This window comes from Raphanus sativus, chromosome 1 (assembly GCF_000801105.2).
Source record: "Raphanus sativus cultivar WK10039 chromosome 1, ASM80110v3, whole genome shotgun sequence".
NCBI lineage: Eukaryota > Viridiplantae > Streptophyta > Magnoliopsida > Brassicales > Brassicaceae > Raphanus > Raphanus sativus.
In genome coordinates this window covers 25,937,645-25,959,892 of record NC_079511.1, presented here as the reverse complement: position 1 = coordinate 25,959,892, position 22,248 = coordinate 25,937,645, and the positions used below count along the sequence as shown (strand labels likewise).

General features: G+C 30.9%; 2 protein-coding genes and 1 long non-coding RNA gene across 3 annotated transcripts; 2 read left to right on the top strand and 1 right to left on the bottom strand.

Moving 5' to 3' along the window:
• The first annotated feature begins 287 nt into the window (after positions 1-287).
• Positions 288-2,844, top strand: LOC108849951 (probable WRKY transcription factor 10). Its single transcript, XM_018623551.2, has 5 exons — positions 288-617; positions 1,306-1,444; positions 1,557-1,764; positions 1,861-2,013; positions 2,160-2,844. The coding sequence occupies exons 1-5, from the start codon at positions 288-290 to the stop codon at positions 2,842-2,844; spliced, it is 1,515 nt and encodes a 504-aa protein (XP_018479053.2).
• A 1,014-nt stretch (positions 2,845-3,858) lies between these two features.
• Positions 3,859-6,000, bottom strand: LOC130499606 (uncharacterized). The gene is made up of 6 exons (XR_008938510.1): positions 5,826-6,000; positions 5,491-5,720; positions 5,311-5,405; positions 5,085-5,146; positions 4,817-4,941; positions 3,859-4,683 (listed from the first exon to the last, which is right to left on the bottom strand). It is a non-coding gene; the product is annotated as an uncharacterized LOC130499606 (long non-coding RNA).
• Positions 6,001-11,466: 5,466 nt separating this feature from the next.
• On the top strand, positions 11,467-13,913 carry LOC108813789 (F-box protein At-B). Its single transcript, XM_018586446.2, has 4 exons — positions 11,467-11,712; positions 11,793-11,998; positions 12,197-12,287; positions 12,381-13,913. Exons 1-4 carry the CDS (start codon positions 11,563-11,565, stop codon positions 13,731-13,733), a joined length of 1,800 nt encoding a protein of 599 aa, XP_018441948.1. The 5' UTR covers positions 11,467-11,562; the 3' UTR covers positions 13,734-13,913.
• The last annotated feature ends 8,335 nt before the right edge of the window (positions 13,914-22,248 follow it).

Sequence of the window (22,248 nt, the reverse complement as noted above, 5' to 3'; positions counted from 1 at the left end):
GACTGAATAAAATTGTTGCAAAAAAAGGAAATGAATATAGGTAGCCGACAAAAAAAAGATTATGAGTTTTATTATATAAAACTTAATCGAATCCTTCATATGCATCACATCTATTCCTTCTGTATCGTCTTTGTTCCGTGCTAGTTTTCCCTCTCCGAAGAAAAAGGTTTCTCTTGTACATCTCCTATACATTGTTTTTGGTAAATATTTTCATAAATTTGATATCAGAGTTCGTTTTTGATCTCTTTGTTTTGTGTGTATGTTTCTTTACATCTCCATATAAAAAGATGAGTGATTATAGTGATGGAAACTTCATGGACATGGTGTCGCATTGGACTTCACTTCCTAGTCCTATCTTAGGAGAGATAGTTGCGATGCCGGACCAAACTGACAATGGTCTAAATCCAATCAGCAACACCTTCCTTCCAACCAATCAATCTGAAAAAAAAACCAGTCTGGTCGAAAGAGTATCTACAAGAGTAGGACGTAACATTCCACCGCTCAGAATAGAGAACCTGAGGCCATCCGCTCTATTCAAGAACAAAAAAACTGTTCTTGGTGTCAATGAAATCTCTCCCGGATTGAGCCCATCTGTGATGTTGCAGTCTCCTTCACAGGTAACAATGTTTTTATATGTTTCTGATTGTTTGATAATGCATGATTTATTATCATATGATAGATATTTGAATATTAAAGTACTTAGGAATAATTACGTATGTTTCCATATCTTTTTTATATTTTATATTCTCTCTGACCCAATATATGTTTTTTTGTTTGCTTAAGACCCAAGATATAGTTGCTCAAAAAAAAGACCCAAAATATGTTCCACATTATTTAAAATGATTTCAATTTTTTCCTTGTCGATGGCTATAAATATTTTGCACCAGATTTTGCTATTGATTATAATGTTTTTAATCAAATGTTAAATAACATTTTTACTAAAAAGTAGAGCATTTATGAGTGTTTGATTCACCCTTTTTTAATCAAACATTATAAAATGGGACAGAGGGAGTGGTTTTCACGGCCAATTACGAACTATATGCATGAGTGAGTGATAAAAGTATATTTTCTTTAGATCTTTCATCTGTGAGAACGGTTCTTCTTCTGGTTGATGTTGTTGTGGAGGTTTTTGTTAGCATCATGTTTGTATATAACTTTTGATATGCATGATTGCTCGAATGTTGTTGTCGTATGGCTGTAACGCCTTGGTAGTAATCTTTGTTGAAGTAATATAATCATTTGTCGGGGGAAATATCTCAATTCGAAATCCTAACTGTTATTGTCTTTGGTACCTTATTTTGCCAGCTTATCTCTCCGTTTTCATTCCCCAATGACTGGCCTCCAGAGACGGTGGAAAATCCTGGTGACGACCATGCAGCGACGATGATATTCAACAATAATGTTCCTTATCAGCCGATGCACTTTGATCTGCCTCCTCAGGAAGGTAATATATAGAGTTGCTTGTGTCTCATGCTTCCATATTTTATTTTCCAAATGTTTTTGTAAGTTTTTTTTTTCTTTTATATGCGTATCAGGGTCTTATATGATGGTTCCAGTTACGGGAAATTCTGCTTATATCCCATCTCATGAATCTCAAGTTGATCCAATTGGTGCTCCTTTAGTCGCTTCTTTTGAATCTGAATTAGCTGATGACCCTGATTTCAGCAAGCTATTGTCCTTCCCGCTGGATGATGAGAGCGAGAGCCAGGAAGATGATGACATTGCTGGTGAACTAGAAATCAAACCTTCGTCTCCAAAGAGAAGGTCCTCAATTTAACATCTTATAAATCAATAATAATAATATACTTAACATCTTAGCTAATTACATTAACATAAACTACATATATAATTCTTTAACAGGAAATACGAGGCATCAGACATGATTACAGCCGGAATAACAAGCAAGGACCCAAGCGTCATAATTCGTATGGAAACGGAAGAAGACCAACCTTGCGATGGTTATCGCTGGAGAAAATACGGTCAGAAAATTGTCAAAGCGAATCCAAATCCAAGGTTGGTATCTTTCACTTATACTTTTAGCTCAAATATTTGATATGTAGTGTGGTTCTGAGAAACTCTTTAGCATGATACTGTTGCTCACTCCATATCTAGTCAGTCGTTTGTGAAAAATAATATTTTGGCATAAATGGTAACCGCAGGAGTTACTACATATGCTCATACAGTGGGTGCAATGTGAAGAAGCATGTGGAGAGAGCAGCAGACGATGTGAAAATATTGGTAGTTTCATACAATGGGAGACATGTGCACCCTGAACCAGGTCCACGTAGTAGCAGCAGTTCTGGTCCAAAGAATCGTCCCCGTTCATCAGTGGCCGCTCGTTTAGGCAGGCCACCTTTTTCTTCCTCCTCGGCCGCTCGAGACAAGAGGCCTTTGGCTACTCAAAACATGAGGCCTTTCGCTTATCCTTCTGCTTCGGCCACTCAAGACATGAGGCCCTTCCCTTCTTCCTTGAACTCAGGAGTTGATATGACGCATCTCTACAAGACCGGACTGTCGAAGATGCCGAGTTTACCGGTTAACCAGACTCATGGGTTGATGGGCCAGAATGCTGAACCATGGATTAACCAGAATCATGGGTTGATGGGCCAGAATGCTGAACCATGGGTTAACCAGAATCATGGGTTTATGGACCAGAATGCTGAACCATGGGTTAACCAGAATCATGGGTTTATGGGCGACAATGTTGAACCATGTATTAACCAGAATCATGGGCTTATGGGCCAGAATGATAAACCGAAGACTGATCATGTGATACCGGATGGTACAGAGGTCTACAAGTGGATCATGGAACGTCTGTTGGCTAACTTTGGTGTTAAACATTAAATCGCTAACCTTCAACAAACCAGAGAAAAAAACTTTATATGTAGACCTTTCTTTTCATCTTTTTCAGCATTGATAAACAATAGTATACAAGATATGCAGAAAACTTGTACTCACCAGCTTAATTATTATTTGTAATGCATATTGATCTTTGAGTTTATCTATCTATTCTATTAAAACAATATAAAATATCATTTGCCTATTTTTAAGTGTGTTCTTATAGATTTTCAGTCATTTTTTTTGCTAATTTGAACAACCTTTTTATTGTATTATTAACTAGGGTCAGCCCGCCCTACGGGCGGGATTATATATTTCAATTTGTTATTTTTTTCATTTATTTTATGTTTCGTTTACTATTTTTTATAGGTTATTTGATGTTTTATAATATATTTTTTATTTTTATGCTTATAATATCTTGGATTTCAGATTATATTGATTGAGATTTGAGAGGAGAAAGGGAGGTGATGAATTTCACGAAATCTTACTCCATTATTTATGGGAAGAATGTATTTTAAATTTTAATAATTTTTATCTATTTGTAATTATAGTTTTTGCTACAATTTTTTCATTTAATTATTTCTTTTTACAGGTTAACTATTTTTTTCTGCAATTATGCAATTAAGCAATTGTAAATTTTTGAGCTATTGAGTTTTATCTGGGATATATTTTACTTATGATCTAGATTATTATTTATATACATAATCTTTTGTATGGCTGGGTTTGGCTCAAGGTAAATGTTAAAATCTTTATATGCATAATCCTCTTTTCTCATTAAATTAAATTAGTTTAGTAATCAAACATCATTATTTTCTATTTTGTTTAGCAAATCAAATATAATTATTTTCGTTGGAAATCTCAAGAAAAGCTGAGTAACAGAAGGCAATATGTGTGTCCCAAAAAGTTATAAATTTTTAATTTCAAATAAATTCCAACTCTTTCACATTAGCCACACTTGGTCACTCTCTTCTCCTTCATCGCACTTCTCTTTGCACATTTATGAACTCGCAAGACAAAGACCAAACTAACATTTGGTATCAGAAAGGAGATAGCTTAAGCACTTGAAGACACCAAGAGCAATCCATGGCCTCCCGTTGGATATAGTAGGTACTTACAATCTCATCTCAATGCTCTTCGTCATGGATATCTTCAAGAAACTGACTTAAACAACTACTAACCAAGATTCCTCTTCTGATCGGTTCCTTTTGAGTATGACGTCTCGGGTCGGGTTCAGTGGTGCAGCATCTATGCTCGGTTATCAATCTCCAAAGGCAAGTACTTTACTTGTCGCATTTTGTCTACTTAGTTCTGTTAAGTGTTGACACATTTTGGATTACCTGATCTCACATTGTTTTTAACTATTGAATTAACATTATAGCGAAAGCTGGGCAATCAAACCACAAAAGCCCATTAATCACAAAATAAAAAAGGGTGAGAAGCACAATTAAAAAGATGAAGAGAATGTAACCTCAACGTGAACAACATCCAAGCCAAACAAATCACGCAAATGTTGACTGGTCTTCCTTCCCTTAGTCTAACCTCAACATGTAGATAACAAAAACACATGAAACGAAAACTACTCTATGAAACGAAAAACTACCCATGAAGCTTTGTTTACTCTTGATTGTTGTCCTTTAAGGCTCGATATGAGGGACATGGCTCTTCCTTCACACGGAAAGAAAGAGTATGAGGTGTAAGTGTTAATGGATGGAAACTTGTTGGAGCTGGAGGCAAAGATCCAGGTGGAGTTGACCGAAGTTCGTTGTGAAGATCATTCATCCTCTGCAAACGGTCGTTGAGATAATGGATTGCATCTCCAAGTAATTGATGATCGATCTATATCCACTAAAAATGCTAGCGTTTTTTAGCTCAAGCCATATAAAAGCAACAAACATAACACAGAATCCTTTTAAACGCTAATGGCAATAAGTAAGTGATGAAGATAAAGCCATTAAGCAGATAATAGAGAAGTCATTACCTGTGTATTTTTTGTACTCTAGATCAACATAAGAGACCATAAGTACCAAGAAAACACCCGGAATTCTTGAACACTTGCAAAACCCAAGAGACATCAATTACCCAATCTCATACTCTCGCTCAGATCTGTATTTGTATAATGACTAAATTAGAGAAATAGTCACAATGTTTTAAGTATTCACACTTTCTCTACCAATTAAGCTAAGCTATGAATAACATAGCAGAAATTGGTAGCTAAACGTAATGCAAGAAAAGATAAAATGACTTACATTAATATTTCTTCAGTGCCCAGATCTTTCTGTCTAAATAGCCAAATTTGGATCTTAGCTTTCTGCATGAAAAATACAGAAAAAAAAACCAGACAAATCATAAAAGGCATTGATAAGTTAAAACCGTTCAAATCCATTGTCTTGGAGCTTAAACTTTGAAAAAACCTAAAAATTAAGTTACGGAGCAAATAAAGAAATGAAAGATAAAAGATTATAGGTAACCTACATTTAGCAGGATCATAATTCTATGGACTTTAGTGATAGCCATGGCTGGCTGCCGACATTTTGAGATCTCTTTTAAGGTTCATGAAAGATGAAAATCTGAGAGAACCAAAACCTAGTGATTTAGTTTACTGGTTGGCTTAAAAAGGAATGAGAGGATGATTATCAAATCAGGAGCGCTCACCTTTTTTGTAGTAGAACCTCCACCGTCTTTTAGAGGAAAAAAAATTCTCACTGAATGTAGATCGAGGATTAAAAATTAAATGAGGGTTGTAGGGATATTAATCCGTAACTGGCATCGCTTGGGATGAAGAAGATGGAAGATCGCTTGACGAAGAAGAGGCGAAGAAGAACACGGATACAACCTTTGATGACAACGGTACGTTTAGTTTAGGCGCCAAAGCTCTTGCCGGTCTTCAGATCGGAAAAGAAAATTTTAGGAATTGCCATATCAACACGAATCTAATATCAGAGAAAGAAAGAAGAAGGGATTGTGAGTTGAATGTGAGGATAACTTACATATTTATACAGAGCTAAGACCGCCTCACACTCTAGATCGTCGCATTGAAGGCTTCATAATGGGTGTTAGAATTGATTGCCATAAACAACAGACACGATAACACCCTCCGTTTAGATCGATAGTGAAGGTGGAGAGTCTCTCGGCGCCGATGGAAGAGAAGAGAGAACATGGTGAATGAATTTAGGGCTTGAACAATTTCCGAAACAGGCCAAACGGACCACGAAAACATAAACTCTATAAACAGGCCCACTAACGACGACTTTTAAATGAAACGAAGCGAATCAATACACGGTACGCGTGGCGGCACGATATCACAGGAATTTCCAGGCTGTCTGCATACGTGGCTTCACCAGGAGAGAGTAAACTCTCTTTTATATAAATAGATTAGTTTGACCGCATTTATTACAAAATGTTAAATAAAGCTTACATATCTTAAAATATTTTATTATATTTTTTATCTTTCTAATTACTTCATTAATTGTATTTACGATAATAATTCACATCATTTATTTTACGTGTTAACAATAATAATTTCATAGATTTGAATGAAAATTTTCATTCGTGACAAAAATTCAAATCAATTAAAAAAATTATATGTTTACGTAATCAGTCAGATATGGACATTCAAGTATACATTCAAGTACGAATCAATTTTTTTATATTGATTTTTTTTTAAGTTAAGCTTCATTCGGATATTATAAATTTATGGACGAAGACGATTTGGATCCTTCTGTATCCGGGTAGGTTCGCGAAAGGTTAGAAATATCCAAATAACCTACAGTATTATAACCTCTTTAAATTAATAATCTATAAATTAATATATACTAAAAGTTTTTATAAAATAATATAATTTTATAGTCTCAAATTGAGTTTTTGATTCAATTACTATATCGATAAATTAATAATCTCTTTAAATTAATAAAAAATTTAATTTTGATGTATTTCCAACATTATTAATTTGTAGAGGTTTCACTGTACATGTTTAAAAATATCATCAAACAATCTATAACTAGGTGATTATCCCGTGCATACAAAATAAATATACCATAATAAGTGTACTTAATATTTATCAAATTATATGTTGATTAAAAATATATATATATTAGAAAAATAAAGCGATGCTCAATAGGAAGGTATTACATACATAAGGAACTAATAAATTTTTAAAATCTCGTGAACACATATAAATATTTATAATAATCAAAATATTTTTATAAATTCTAAATAAATTTATGCCTTAAATTTATTGAATGGTAAACTGAAATATATTTTAAATAATTTTACAAATGAGAATTCAGATTTGCGTGGGTATTTTTTATTATGGTTATATTAAGTTCCACAAGTTTAGACATTAAATTAAAAAGAAAACTATATATTAAGAAAATAAACTATTTTAATAATTATTTTATGCATTAATTTAAGAAAATAGATAGATATATAAAAAAGTTTCTATAAATTAAAAAAAAAATCTTTTTTTTTAATTTTATTAAAATAAATAATGTTTCTTTTTCTAATATCAAGATTATCTGTGTGAACTTTTTTATGATCACATTTATATTTTTTCATCTAAGAAAATACAAATATATTTTTCATCTAAGAAAGTATACAAATAATGTATTTGTTACTTCAAAAGAATTTTTAAGTTATTTTTAAAATATGTTTTAAATGGAACATTACTATTTTGTGAACTTACCTTTTTAATGAAATCATATTATTTATACTTATATTTTCGTTTTATATTCTTTTAAAAACTTTATAGATGTTACCTTTTAATATATGTTATTTGGAAAACTTTGAAAAGGAAATTAAATTAAAAATCCATAATAGTATTTAAATTTACTATTTTAAATTCATTAAGAGTACTTCTGTAAATAGCCATCGTAAGAATTAATGTGAATGTGACACATAGAAGAGTGACTTCTTAAATAATATTATAATAATAATAAAGATACAAGAAAAAAAAATTAAAACCCGCACTTTCTGTAATTTATAATCCAGACAAACCATATGAATCCAACCGCAGATCCCTACTATCGTATTAATTCAATTCACTAGATTTCGACTTTCGTTTTGTTTTATATATATGTCAAAATTTTATTTTTATATCATTAGTGGTATAAGTTATAAACATTAACCATATTTTGAAATGAATATATATCATTTTCATTTTCAAAATGTTATAGTTTACATACTTATCACCTAAAACTCAAATTTATACCATCATTTCTATTTGTAGTTTTTATTATATATTTATTCCTCTAGATTTGTGTTTGAATATTAGATATATGAAAATATATTTAATTCAACAGATATCTGAGTTATTTTGTATTTAAACCATATGTTATTGAATAGTTACGGATTACATGTAATAAGAATAAATAATTATAATTTTAGTAACATAGTTGTATTTTAATGCAATGATTTCATATTCATATACATTAGTATTTAAACACTTCATATTTTATTTATAAATATGTAAACTAAACTATTGAATTTTGTTTTCATTTTTTTGTAACACAAACTAAACTATTGAATATTAAACAAATACTATTGATATATGTTTTTAGTCTGTTAGATTTGAAGGTATACTGTTAAAACATAATTTTATACCATAGTATTAGGAACAGACTTGATATTATTAAGTTATATTATTAGTAATAAATGAATTATAACTGATTTCTAATGAAGGTCAATTTAAAAAAAAATCACACATATTATATTTTGAACATAAATTCTTCTGAAAATAAAATATATAAATTTAATATTTCAGTAGAATTTATCTTATTTAGTTAATTTTTTTATTCTACATTTTATAAAATATATTAATGTATCATAAACTTTTTAAACTAATTACGAATTATTAAAATATTTACACAGAATTTTTGAAAATAAAAGATCTTGTTAAAATCTTTTTAAAAGGTTTGTTAGATTTTTTTAAAAAATTATAATGTGTTTACTAAGGAATCAAATATGTGTTTATTAACCAATCCGATTTTATAGGAGTCTATTGTTATATTAGGAATAAAATATTATGAAACCATATTATTATAAATAAATGAATGATAATTGATTTCTAGTGAATGTCCATTTTCTAAAATATCACAGATGAATCAAGGTTGTGACTTCTGTTTTAATATATAAGATAAACCGTGAATCTATTATATTAAAATAGAAGTCACAACTTCATTTCATGTGTGATATTTTAAGTTGGACCATTATTTAGAAGATTTATAAAATACACATAATTTTACTATAATATCATTTAATATCTTCATTTTTATATATAAATATTTATTTAAAAAAATTCTAACAAAATCTTTGAAGAGTCTTTTCAGAATCTTTTCAAAATTTATTTTCGAATATTGATTAATTTAAAATTTAGTTATTGTCTGGGAATTAAAATCCGGATTCGCGATCCGATCCGGTATCCGCTCCGCCGGTCCAAAAAATGGATATCCGGGAACCCGGGTACAGGTAGTGTTTCTACGGATCCGGCAGACCCATATACAGATCCGGATAGTGAAATTTTAGATCCGGGTATCCGGATCCGGACCTATTATATATTTAAAATATAATTATATTTATATATGTATACAATATATATTTTATATATAAAATAACTAAAATTTAAATTTTATTAAATTTCAATAATTTTCAATTATATTTTTTCTTAAATAATTTTAAATAGACTAAATAAATGATTAATTAGCTAATTTTTAATTTAATCTATGTTTTAAAAAAGATTTGGATCCGGGTATCCGCATGTATTCGGATTTTAGTTCGGATATCCGAAAAGCACGAATCCGGATCCGGATAGCAATTTCACGGATCCGGTGGATCCGAATCCGGGTATCATAATCTACTCCATATACTCGATCCGTCCCACCCGTAATAAAATAAAATTAGAAATTTTAATTTAATTTAGTTTTTATTTATAAACAAAAAAAATTATATAAAATATTGTAATGATAATAGCCACTTAAAATGATTACTTTTCAAAATTACATTTTACAAAGTTTTAAAAAGATTTTGTTGGAAAGCAATATCCATTTACGTTTAATTATATAACATGTATAAAAAATTAATTTATCTTAAAATTTTATATATACAATAATCTATTATAAAAACTGAATAAGCAAAAAAAATTACTAAAAGAAATATACCACTTTGAATTACGAGCCGGGATCATAATAAATTAAATACAAAATAATTCTGAAGTATGCAATTTCTAACAAATCTATCATTTCAATTAAAACTATTATATTGAACTAAATATGATAAAATTATTTTAAATTGATAAGTTAGTATATTTTATTTTCATAAATACAAAACATTTATTCTAAAATATAATATGTGGTAGAATGATTTAACATTAATAAACTATATAATACATGTATAAAAATTAAATTTTCTTAAACTTTTATATATACAATTATTTATTATATAAACTGAATAAACAAAACAAAATTTTTCAAAAAAATCTAGCACTTTGAATTACGGATCGGGATTATAATATATTAAATATAAAATAATTCTGAAGTATGTCATTTTAAATCATCAAAATCAAATTTAATAAGAAAAATCAAACACATAATAAAAAGCAATATATATATATATATATATATATATATATGTATGATTATTTGAAATAATTAGTTAATTAACAGTATGACCACTATAAAATTATTGTAGTTGAAATAGTGATTTAAACATTTAAATATATGAATAATCTCAAAAATATATACTAATTAAATAAAACAAATATATATATAAACATGAAAATAAATATCCGCACTATCTAATCTATTAAAAGGGAAGTACATTTTGTACTTATCCCTAAGTTTTCCTCAATATTTACTTCATTTTGCCACTGGTATTAAACACAAAGTTTTGTCATTTAATTAAACCGAAACACACGACTTCCTTATTAGTAATAAACCATAAAAAATTTAAACCATTACTAAACCACTTGCTCAAGGTCCACAAAGAGACACAAGTGTTTCTTTTGTTCACGGTCCAATTGCGTCTTTCTTTGTTCACGGTCCAAATGTGTTTTTACAAAAAAAATCATGCACCCAATTAAAATGATAAATAACTGGCCCAATTTAATATATCACTGTGGACTTGCTAAGTTTAAATACCAGAATTCTGTTTTTTGTTTGTGTTTTTGGGTACATTTTTATTAGTTTTTATTATTACTGTTTCAAAAATCTATAATTGTAATTTTAAAATGTAATTTAAATCATAAAAGTTTTCGTATAATTTCAAAAAAAGTGCACAATCTAAACTTAATTCTCAAATATTTTAACAGATTAATATTGATCTTACCAAGTAAAAAAAAATTGTACAAAATCAAAAAAAAAAAATACATTCTCATTGTTAAACAACGGACACTGAACAAGCTGACCAAGATAAATCAATCTCAAAACTCAGTCAACTATAAAACGGTAACATGAATATTTAACATATAATCATTTAGAACATATACCCGCACGGGTGTGCGGATTCAAAATCTAGTTTGTATTAAATAGCACAAACCGGGTTCTACTTGTCGACATTCTAGTTGTAAACGGGTCGTTAAAAACCGGGACAAGTTGGTAAGGATATGATAAATTCTGCGTCCAAACATCCTCTCGTCTCCGTCTCTTTAATCTTGTCAAAAGGGAAAGAAGATTCTTGTGAAGAACTGGATTGAATTTGAATCATAGAGAGAGAAAGAGAGAGAAATCATTGACGATGGAGGAAGTGGCGAAATCTGTGTTAGCGGAGGAGATACTGAAGCGTTTAGATCTCGAGAATCTCTGCTCAGTCGCGTGCGTTTCCACAGCGCTCCGCTCCGCCGTCGTCTCCGACGTCCTCCCTTCGCTAACCGCTCTCGATCTATCTGTGAGTGTCCCCGATTCGACGATTTCTCCACTCCACTCCGTAATTTACTATCGGAAACTGATCGAGATTGTATTTGGTAGGGTTTCTCGCCGGAGGAGGAGACTCTGAACCACGTGTTGCGTGGCTGCATCGGGCTCAGGAGCCTAACGCTCAACTGTCTCCGACTCAGCGTCGCTGCTGTGCGTGGGGTCATCGGGCCACACCTCCAGGAACTTCACTTGCTCAGGTGTTCACTTCTTAGTTCCACCGTCCTCTCTTCCATCGCCACCCTCTGCCCCAATCTCCGGTAAAGATAGAGATATCATCTATCTAGCGCATCCACTGCATTGGTTCAGTTTCTGATCCTCATTTCACTAATAGAATTGAATCCAACATCATGCTAATTATCTAGCCTTTTTTACGTCTTATGATGATATCTTTTCTTGACAACAAGTATAGTTTTTTATTCCAAGTGTGACAGTGAGTAACTAATTTGTTATTGCAGGGTTCTTACCCTGGAAATGGCAGATTTGGATCCACCTGTTGTTTTTCAAGCTAACCTCACTCAATTGCTTAACGGGTGTCCGTATCTGGAGGTAATTTGTTAAAAAGGCACATTGGTCAGAAGAAAGCTGAGAAAGTGTGAAAAAATTGAAATTGGGTTTTATTATTCTTGTCATGCTTTGCAGTCTCTGCAACTTAATATCCGAGGTATCCTTGTTGATGCCACCGCTTTCCACTGTGTTAGATTCTCCTTGCCCGAAACTCTCAAATCTCTAAGGTTACAGCCTTTGCTGGAGTCTGAGGCTATTCTTCTCATGAACAGATTCAAAGTCACTGCATCTTGTTTATCTAAGGCTCCTTCCTCTTCTTTTACTTTGCAAAGCCTCTCTCTTGTCCTGGACCTGATATCTGACAGGCTTATCATAGCTATCACAGCTTCTCTTCCTCTACTTGTTAAACTGGACCTTGAAGACCGTCCTGAAAAAGAGCCATTTCCGGACAATGACTTGACCTACACTGGGCTTCAGTCTCTTGGTTATTGCCACCAACTCACAACCCTCTCTCTAGTTCGAACTTGTTACAACCGCAAGATCTCGTTCAAGAGAATTAACGACATGGGTATATTTCTTCTTTCCGAGGCTTGCAGAGGTTTAGAGTCAGTTAGGCTTGGTGGGTTTCCAAAAGTCAGTGACGCTGGTTTTGCATCGCTCCTTCACTCATGCCGGAACCTGAAAAGGTTTGAAGTACGAGGTGCTTTCCTCTTGTCTGATTTGGCATTCCATGATGTCACAGGATCTTCTTGTTCTCTTCAAGAGGTCAGACTCTCCACGTGCCCTCTCATAACTAGCGAAGCCGTGAAGAAACTGGGGTTGTGTACCAATCTTGAGCTGCTCGACTTAGGCAGCTGCAAAAGTATATCTGATTCTTGCCTCAACACTGTCTCAGCACTCCGGAAGTTGACCTCTCTGAATCTCGCAGGAGCTGATGTAACCGATAGTGGCTTGGTTGCACTCGGTAAGTCGGATGTTCCCATCATGCAACTATCCTTCCGCGGCTGTAAGAGAGTCGGTGACAGAGGAATCTCTTATCTGTTGAACAGTGGAGGAACAATCAGCAAAACATTATCAACGCTTGATCTTGGTCACATGCCAGGAATCTCAGACAGAGCCATCCACACAATCACGCGGTATTGCAAGGCTTTAACAGAGCTAAGCCTCAGGAGTTGCTTCCACGTGACAGATTCTTCGATAGAGTTGCTGGCTACAAGGGAAAGACAAACAGAGGGAGGAAATAAACAGTTGAGGAAGCTCAATGTCCATAACTGTGTGAGCTTGACGACTGGAGCACTGAGATGGCTAAGTAAACCGTCATTTGCGGGTCTCCATTGGCTCGGATTAGGACAGACACGGTTTGCTGGTCGAAGGGAGACGGTCACAGCTACAATCTGCGAGCAGAGACCGTGGCTCACGTTGTGTTTTGATGGGTGTGAGCTTGGATGCTATGATGGTTGGGAGTTCCACACGCCCCAACGCCATTAGAAAGCTCGTCGTCTTACCAGTTTATGTATTGTACTATAAATTATATATTCGTTCACAAAAATGATTCAGTAGAATGTGTGATTTGTTTGACTTTTTTTTTAATGAAAATTCGATTGTAAATTAAATTTAAGTGTGGTGGCTTGCGGTTAAATAATATCAAAAATGTAGAATTATCAGCTTTTTAAAAGTTCAAAATTAGTTTTTTTGCAAAAGTTTTATTAATGAAAATTATGTTTTTTGCAGCAATTTATGTACTTTCGAAGCTTTACATTCTCTGAATGCTTTATAAAGTGATTTCTCGCATTTTGTTTGTCATTTTTAGCTCGCTAAAAAAAATTGAAAAGACACATTAAAAATGATAATAAACCATGGTTAATTGTGATCTGAATAATTATATTTAATATTGATTAATATTTTCGATAAATTTTTCAAAATATGATAATAAACTAATAAATTATACATCATTAATGAAACTTTGATTGTAAGTTAAATTTAAGTGTGGTTGCTTGCGGTTAAATTAATATCAAAAATGTAAAATTAATGACATAACTAATTTTTGATCAGCGTTATAAAAGTGCATAATTAGTTTTTGTTTGCAAAAGTTCTATTAATGAAAATTATGTTTTTTCAATAATTTGTGTACTTTTTAGGCTTTACATTCTCCGGACATTATTTGTAAATTGATTACTCATGTTATTTTTGATTCACTAAAAATTACGAAAATATACATTAGACTAGAAATGATGATATGATTAATGATAAAATGAGATATGCAATTATATTTTAATGTTGATATATATTTTCGGTAAATTTCTCAAAATAAGGTAATAACTAATATATCATTATTAAACAAAATTTATTTAAATATCACATTAAATTTATAATTATATAATTTTTATTAATACAAGAATTTTATTTTTAAATTATATTTTTTGAAACAAAATTATACATTTTCAATTGTAACATCATTAGTTTCTTTTTTATATATGCAAATTTGGGAAATAATATTTAGTTTTACTTTCGATAACTGTACAGTTTTTATATCAAAAATATTTTTTAACTTTATACAAGTTAATTTAATATAATTTAACCAAAATAAATAGATAAAAATATATAATATTATAATTTCAAATATATAAATATTTATTCTTAAATATAATTTTTATAAAATACTTCATTTTAATTCCATGTACAGTTAAACCAAATTATATTAAAATATTGATAAAAATAATAAAATATATAATATAAAATATTAATTAAATTTAGTTTAAAATATAATTTTAAATTAAAATTTTTAATTATTGCTTATGATGCAAGAAACACCTAATATAATATTCCCTCCGTTTTATTTTATTTGTCAATATAGATTTTCTCACAAATTAAGAAAACCATTAAATTTAAGAGTTAATTGGCTGAATATCCTAAAACAATGCAGATACCATAGAGGGGGGGTGGAGGGGCGGGGAGAATGATAGTGATGGGGGAAGAAAATTGTGGGGATTTAGTGTATGGAGTACAAATATGTATGGTTTGGTGTGTAGGGAGTGCAAATATTCTAAATTTAATGTTTTGCCCCTAGTTTTTTTGTAACATTTTTGCCCCTAGTTAATACATAATTTTATTTAGTTATACTCCCTCTGTTTCATAATAAGTGTCATTCTGAATTCATTTTTTTGTTACACAAAGAGTGTCACTTTACAATTCCAATGCAAATTATACTAACTTTCAGTTGAAAATTAATTGCAAACTGCATTGCTTTTATAAATAATTTTATTTATCTAAAATACTATTGGTCAAAGAGGTATAATTAATTACCACTTACATATATTTCAATAACTTTTTTAATCTGTGTGAAAAGTGTCAAAACGACACTTATTCAGAAATGGAGGGAGTATTAATTAATAAGCAGAAAGAATAGGGGTAAAATTGACAAAATTATCATATAAATGCATTAATAACATAAAACGATATTTAAAATAAAATAAAAATTTAAAATCTAAAACGATGCTGACAAAAACAAAAATCTAAAACAACAACCAAAATAAATGGAGGGAGTGTATATTAGATTTCATCTGTGCTTCTAATTAAAATGTGGAAATATTTTTAAATTTATTTTCGACTTTTGTTTTAAAATTTGTTTGTTTTTTCTATAATAAATATGTTTGATTTAGTTTGAGCTAAAACTTTAAGTTGTTAAAAGTGGAATAAATTCATTTTATTGGCTTTTATAAACTTTATGATATAAAATATTATATTTTAATAAATGATTTTTGAAAGAAAAGTGATATTTTATTTAGTAAATGGATAAAGGCAAAGAGTATTTGTGTTGGATAAGATTTTCAGACAACTTGAATAACTATTTACAAGTAGGTTATGGAAAATCATTGTTACAAATTTTGAAATATTTTTTACAAAATTCAGCGAATTTAAAAGTATAGTTTAACATTAAAACATTATTTTATTTCTATTTTAATTATTTATTAAATCTATACAATTACTTGTGAATAGGATTTTTGTCTCTAAGATCACACATTAAAACTAAAAATTTAAAGTGGTTGTTGTATCTCTTACCATTAATGATAAATAAATTTGATAATATTATAGTTAAACATAAATTAAAAAAATAAATTTCATTGATTTGATAATTATCATTATTTTAAAATAGTTTATATTGTGTATTCCAAAAAAAATTAACTCATAATTTTTTAAAATCAAAAATAAAAATAAGTACCCATATATATTGTATATAATCTTAGGGAAATTATCTAAACTACCACATTTCTAATAGAATTTTTCATGTTTATTAGTTGGTTGTTGGGATTGGTGAGTGAATATTTGTGTCGTGATTTGTGGTAGAGTTAGTGGATGAAGCATTTGGCATGTTCATTAGGTTGGAAGCTACTTATGCATCATGTTTTGGTATGACTTTTATTTTTCTACGAAGCATGTATATAGCTTTTATACTGGAGCTTTACTCATAACTTGCTAAAGCATCAACATATTGTGTATTAGGATAAGGGAAGTACTTGAGGAATAATTATTAATTTACTTGAGAATGTAACAATTGTTAAGAAAAAAACATTTGTTGAAAAAGTCTAAGACAAAAGACCATTAAAAACAAAACCATTCTTGGCATGTAGACCAAATACACTGTAAAACTTTTTCGTACGGACACATACCTGTAAATACTGATGGCATATTGTAAAGGGAGCAAAATAGGAGAGCAGTGGCAATACATCTTTAGCTAAGGTCCATGGGTCTTGGGTTTGTGCTGCAACGATTAGGCTGCAAAATCATACGACACTTATCAACCTGAAGTCCTGAACCATGTCCATTCATAAAGAGAAGCAGATAAATCTATTACTTAGCCAGAGAATCTGTGTTATTTCCACATTTTTATTGCTTCTTCTGAAGCCTTGGCTCCAGCTTTTGGAGCTTTCATGATTTTAGTGTCAAGGACATCTACTACTCTGGTCTAAGCGGTTACATGTGTTTTCTACCCTTATATGTCGTTAGTTCCTTCCTTTTTTATTTAGAATAAGAAGATATGTAAAATTAAAAGAAGATATGTAAAATTAAAACTCAAGTGAAAGAGTAGAGTTAGGCAGCTTGCATGCATTGACATTAATTTCAGAGTTATAAACTTAGTTGAAGATTCGTAGGTTCGAAGTAACGTGTACATTACTTCTCCGTATGTTCCTGGTTTATAAGAAGCATGTTTATGACTGTCATTATGGAAATCTAGTTATAAGTGGCTATCTTGTCGTCATATTTAGTATAAGGTTAACATGAGTATGCGTAGAATGTAACATCTGTGGAAAAGTGTAAGAACATAAACCATTAAAAACAAAATCATGCTAAACGAAATGTAGTGAAAACATTTAAAAAAAAAACAGAGATGGGATAGAGTTGAGGTTGTCACTTGTCCAATTTGAGCTTAGGTTCTTAAGCAGTGACGTTGAGTAATATATGGCTTCTTCTCCTCCTGCTTATCCTCCATTACTGGTTCATTCTCAGCTGTTGTGATCCACCTGACACAGGTCCAACAGGTGGAAGAGCAGGCTCGATATCACTTCTGTCAAGCATTCCAGCAGCATTTCCCTCAGCTGTTTTCTCAGGGGATCCAATTATAAACCCATCAGTAGGGTTAATTTTCACCGCTCCAGGTCCAAGCAAGTCATCACCAATTAAATTTAATGCTTATTAATATTTTTGGTAAATTACATTATTTGCAAATTGATTTTGACACATACAATATCTTATATACAATCATTTTTACTAAATTAATATGACATGACATGCTATAATAATGAGATGTTTATAATTAAATACGACATAGATAATTAAATTTAATGTTTATTAATATTTTTAGTAAACTCTTAGAATATGGTTGAAAATTGAACACTATCACTAAAGTAAATATTTAAAATATGACACTAAATAATATAATATAATAATAAAAATATAATTATATTTTATAAATTTTGAAATATTATTGATTTCTATACTTTAAATAATTATACAATTTATTACTAAAAAGATTTTAAAATCTTTTACAACAATTAAAAAGTATAATTTTTAATCGTAATGTTATTAATTTATTTTATATATCTACGAATTTTAAAATACTGTTTAATTTTACTCTCTGATAATTATTAATTTTTTTATATCAATCTTTATTAATTTTATACAAGTTGATTTAATATATTTGGAATCGTTCATCTGAACCCATACACATAGATCTGAGGTCTCAGATTTCATCAACTCATCCCTGATAAGGTCAAATGGTGTCGCGATCCACTCCACAAATAATAACTACAAGCGACCCAAAGCACAATTTGATAACTCCCCCATGACTCACTTTCCCAATTTTCTCCATCCCTAATTGTAGAAACCCTCGCAGTGGGATCGGCTCTTGGGATGGCAGCGATCTTTGAGTTTTTTTTTAACTTAGGTGTACTCCAACAACTTAGTTCTCGTTATAGAGTAATCAACAATAATCTAATCTATTAATTTAGAATCATATTTTTATCTACTACTATATAAAGATTGTTATTTAAATTTGGATATATTCATCAATCTTATTAATATGTAAAACTAACTAATCCATTACGTTGTCAATAAAAAAAAACTAATCCATTAATAAGATCTAACTAAATCATATATTTGATTTTTTCATGGATTTTTTGCAAAATTGACTCAGAACTCAAAGTCAAACACAAAACTAACATATGCTTTTTTGAATTTTTCTTTTGTCCTTTTCACCCTACAAGTTCACATTATTTACGAAAATGCCACTAATTTTTTATTTTTAAATGACATTTTTACTCTCTCAACCTCATCATCTTCAAGTATTTACAAGATTATCATTGTCATCAATACCCTAACCACCATGAACAACCAATTTGAAGCTCTTAATGCATCTCAAATCGATTTATACTCTCTTTTTTCCAATTGTTATGAACTAAAAACAACATCTCTTTCACTTTGTCTCCATATTCATCCAAAAACTCAAGTTTTTGATTATAAATTTTTTATGGTTGATAGAACCATTCAAGCTTATGATTTTTGGTGGGTTACTTTCGTTTGAGGTTCTATGTGGTTGGAGAAGACTTATGTGTGCTAAAGAAGTCATCTGGCTAATTTAAGATATGAAATTGATTTTTTTCCAGATATGTTCGCCTAGAAGGACTTACCTGTAAGTCTTCTGGCTGTAGAAGACTTAAGGATAACTTTTCTGGTCAAACTGGATGACTTACTTGTAAGTCGTCCAGTTTTGTTTGTAAAAAAAAAAAACTCCAGACGACTTACTAGTAAGTCGTCCAGGATAAACGGGTTAGTTTTACATTTGACCGAATTGTGTCAGATATTTGACTTTTCCTCGACGACTTACTTGTAAGTCGTCTCTGGGAAAACAGAAAAATCAATATTTTATTATTTCTAGACGACTTACAAGTAAGTCTTCTCAGGTTAGTTTTGCAATTGGAAAATAAAACTTAAATATTTAATTTTTCCTAGACGACTTACTGTAACTCGTCCAGTCAGACGACTTACTTAAAGTCGTCCAGAATTTTTTTCTGAGATTCTGGTCAAACCTTGCTTATCTCAGACGACTTTCAAGTAAGTCGTCTGACTAGACGACTTACAACTAAGTCGTCTAGAAAAAATTAAATATTTAAATTTTATTTTCCAATTGCAAAACTAACCTGAGAAGACTTACTTGTAAGTCGTCTAGAAATAATAAAATATTGAGTTTATTGTTTTCTCATAGACGACTTACAAGTAAGTAGTCCAGGAAAAGTCAAATATATGACACAATTCGGTCAAATGCAAAAATAACCTGTTTATCCTGGACGATTTACTGGTAACTCGTCTGGAGTTTTTTTTAACAAACAAAATTGGACGACTTACAAGTAAGTCGTCCCATTTAAAAGTCAATTGCAAAAATGACCTCTCTAGACGACTTATTTGTAAGTCTTCCAGACGACTTACGTGTAAGTCTTCCAGACGACTTACTAGTAAGTTTTCCAGACTTATGTTTAGTAAACTTTCATTTTATCTAATAATATAAAGACTTTTTAACATTTTCTTATTAATTCATGTATATTAATCAATATTGGGGATACTGAATGAAATTTATAACATAATTGGTGATATTTATGAGGTTACCAATATTCATGTTACTCAAAGTTTCTAGCTAATATGGTTTTAACTCATACATGTTCTATCTTTATTAATGTGTTTTATTTTGAATTTTTGCAGATGACGCGTTAGATACATGCATTATATGGAGAATAAAAGCATCCATATGTTGCGTATAAAACAATACAAGTCTGAAGATTTAACAATTACAGAAGACTTACCAGTAAGTCGTCTGATAATTCTTATACACAAAAGATTTACCAGACGACTTACTGGTAAGTCTTCTACAAAAAAACATTTTCAACACAAACTTGTAAAAAATGTGATATGCTTTGACTAGTTACTATTATTTTTTCCATCACATAAGTATTTTTGTTATAGAAACCAATAATGATTATTGTTATGAGTTGGAACAATGATTAAAATGCTTCTTAAAATGTTGTATCAGTATGAGGCTACCAACATTCTTATTTATTACATATATTACATCTTGGGAAACATTATTAATGATTTTACAAAAAAGTCACAACTAAGGGAGTATACATGCAAATCACAAAACATACCACAAACAAACTATTATATATCATTTCTCTACAAAGACAAGCTTAGACTCCACTTAATATGGAAGAAGACTTCTTCAGAAGACTTCTAGGAGGTTGAGACGACTTCCAGGACGTCGAGAAGACTTTCAAGACGTCCAGAAGACTTCCATAAGATCCAGACGACTTACAAGAGGTTCAGACGACTTACAAGAGGTCCAGACGACTTTCAGAAGGTCTAGAAGACTTCCAGGAGGTCCAGACGACTTCAAGGAGGTCCAAAAGACTTCCAAGAGGTCCAAACGACTTACAAGAGGTCCAGACGACTTCCAGGAGATCCAGAAGACTTCCTGTAAGTCTTCTGGATTTCCTGGAAGTCGTCTGGACTTCCTGGAAGTCTTCTGGACCTCCTGGAAGTCGTCTGGACCTCCTGGAAGTCTTCTGGACCTCCTGGAAGTCGTCTGGACCTCTTGTAAGTCGTCTGGACCTCTTGTAAGTCGTCTGGACCTCTTGGAAGTCTTCTGGATCTCCTGGAAGTCGTCTAGACCTCCTGGAAGTCGTCCCAGAAGTCTTCCAAAAAACCTGTATATCCAGATCTGAAAAATCTGCACAACCAAAAACGTTCAAATGGCTTAAAAACATAGAAAATGAGTGGAAGATTAGATAGACATACTTATATAGAACAGACAACGTACATATCCAAGTGGAAGTTGAGAACCATCTGATTAAAAACCTGCAAAAAAATAAATTATTCAGAAAGACATGAGACAAAACTAAAAAATTCATATAAAGTTTGGTGTTTTGAAGTCTAAGAAATTAGAGTGGTATTGGAGAGTATTAGTTTGAGAAAAAAGTTAAGAACTTTATGCAATAAGAAGTTACAAAATGAAGAAAAATGAGACATAAAAATACATATCTAAAATTAATAGATCTACCTTTAAATGAGTGGAAGATGAGAATCATGTGATGAAAAACCTGTAAAAACAAGATAAATTAGTGAGAAAGACATGAGACAAAAACAATCAATTGATATAAAGCTTGGTGTTTATAAGTTCAAAGAGATTAGAGAGATGTTTGGAGTTTTAGAATGATGAATATTACATTTTTGTTGCAGCCATTTGAGAGGAAGAGAGAGAATGTGTAATTTTTTCTTTATATAGGGAGACAAAAAATCCAATTAGGTTAAATATTTTAGATTCAGAAGACTTCAATATTTTTAGCGGGAAACTCAAATATTTTTAGCGGGAAACTAAATATTTTTAGCGGGAAACTAAATACTTTCACTTATCTGAAAACAATTCACTTTTATTGTATCTTAATTTTTATCATTTATA

What these genes read in the sequence shown, in the direction of transcription:
- LOC108849951 (XM_018623551.2), top strand. Translation starts at nt 288, where the DNA reads ATGAGTGATTATAGTGATGGAAACTTCATGGACATGGTGTCGCATTGG. An exon ending in TGATCTGCCTCCTCAGGAAG is followed by an intron (nt 1,445 to 1,556) that starts GTAATATATAGA and finishes TGATGGTTCCAG; the next exon opens with TTACGGGAAATTCTGCTTAT. An exon ending in AAAGCGAATCCAAATCCAAG is followed by an intron (nt 2,014 to 2,159) that starts GTTGGTATCTTT and finishes TGGTAACCGCAG; the next exon opens with GAGTTACTACATATGCTCAT.
- LOC108813789 (XM_018586446.2), top strand. Translation starts at nt 11,563, where the DNA reads ATGGAGGAAGTGGCGAAATCTGTGTTAGCGGAGGAGATACTGAAGCGT. An exon ending in TAACCGCTCTCGATCTATCT is followed by an intron (nt 11,713 to 11,792) that starts GTGAGTGTCCCC and finishes TGTATTTGGTAG; the next exon opens with GGTTTCTCGCCGGAGGAGGA. An exon ending in ACGGGTGTCCGTATCTGGAG is followed by an intron (nt 12,288 to 12,380) that starts GTAATTTGTTAA and finishes CATGCTTTGCAG; the next exon opens with TCTCTGCAACTTAATATCCG.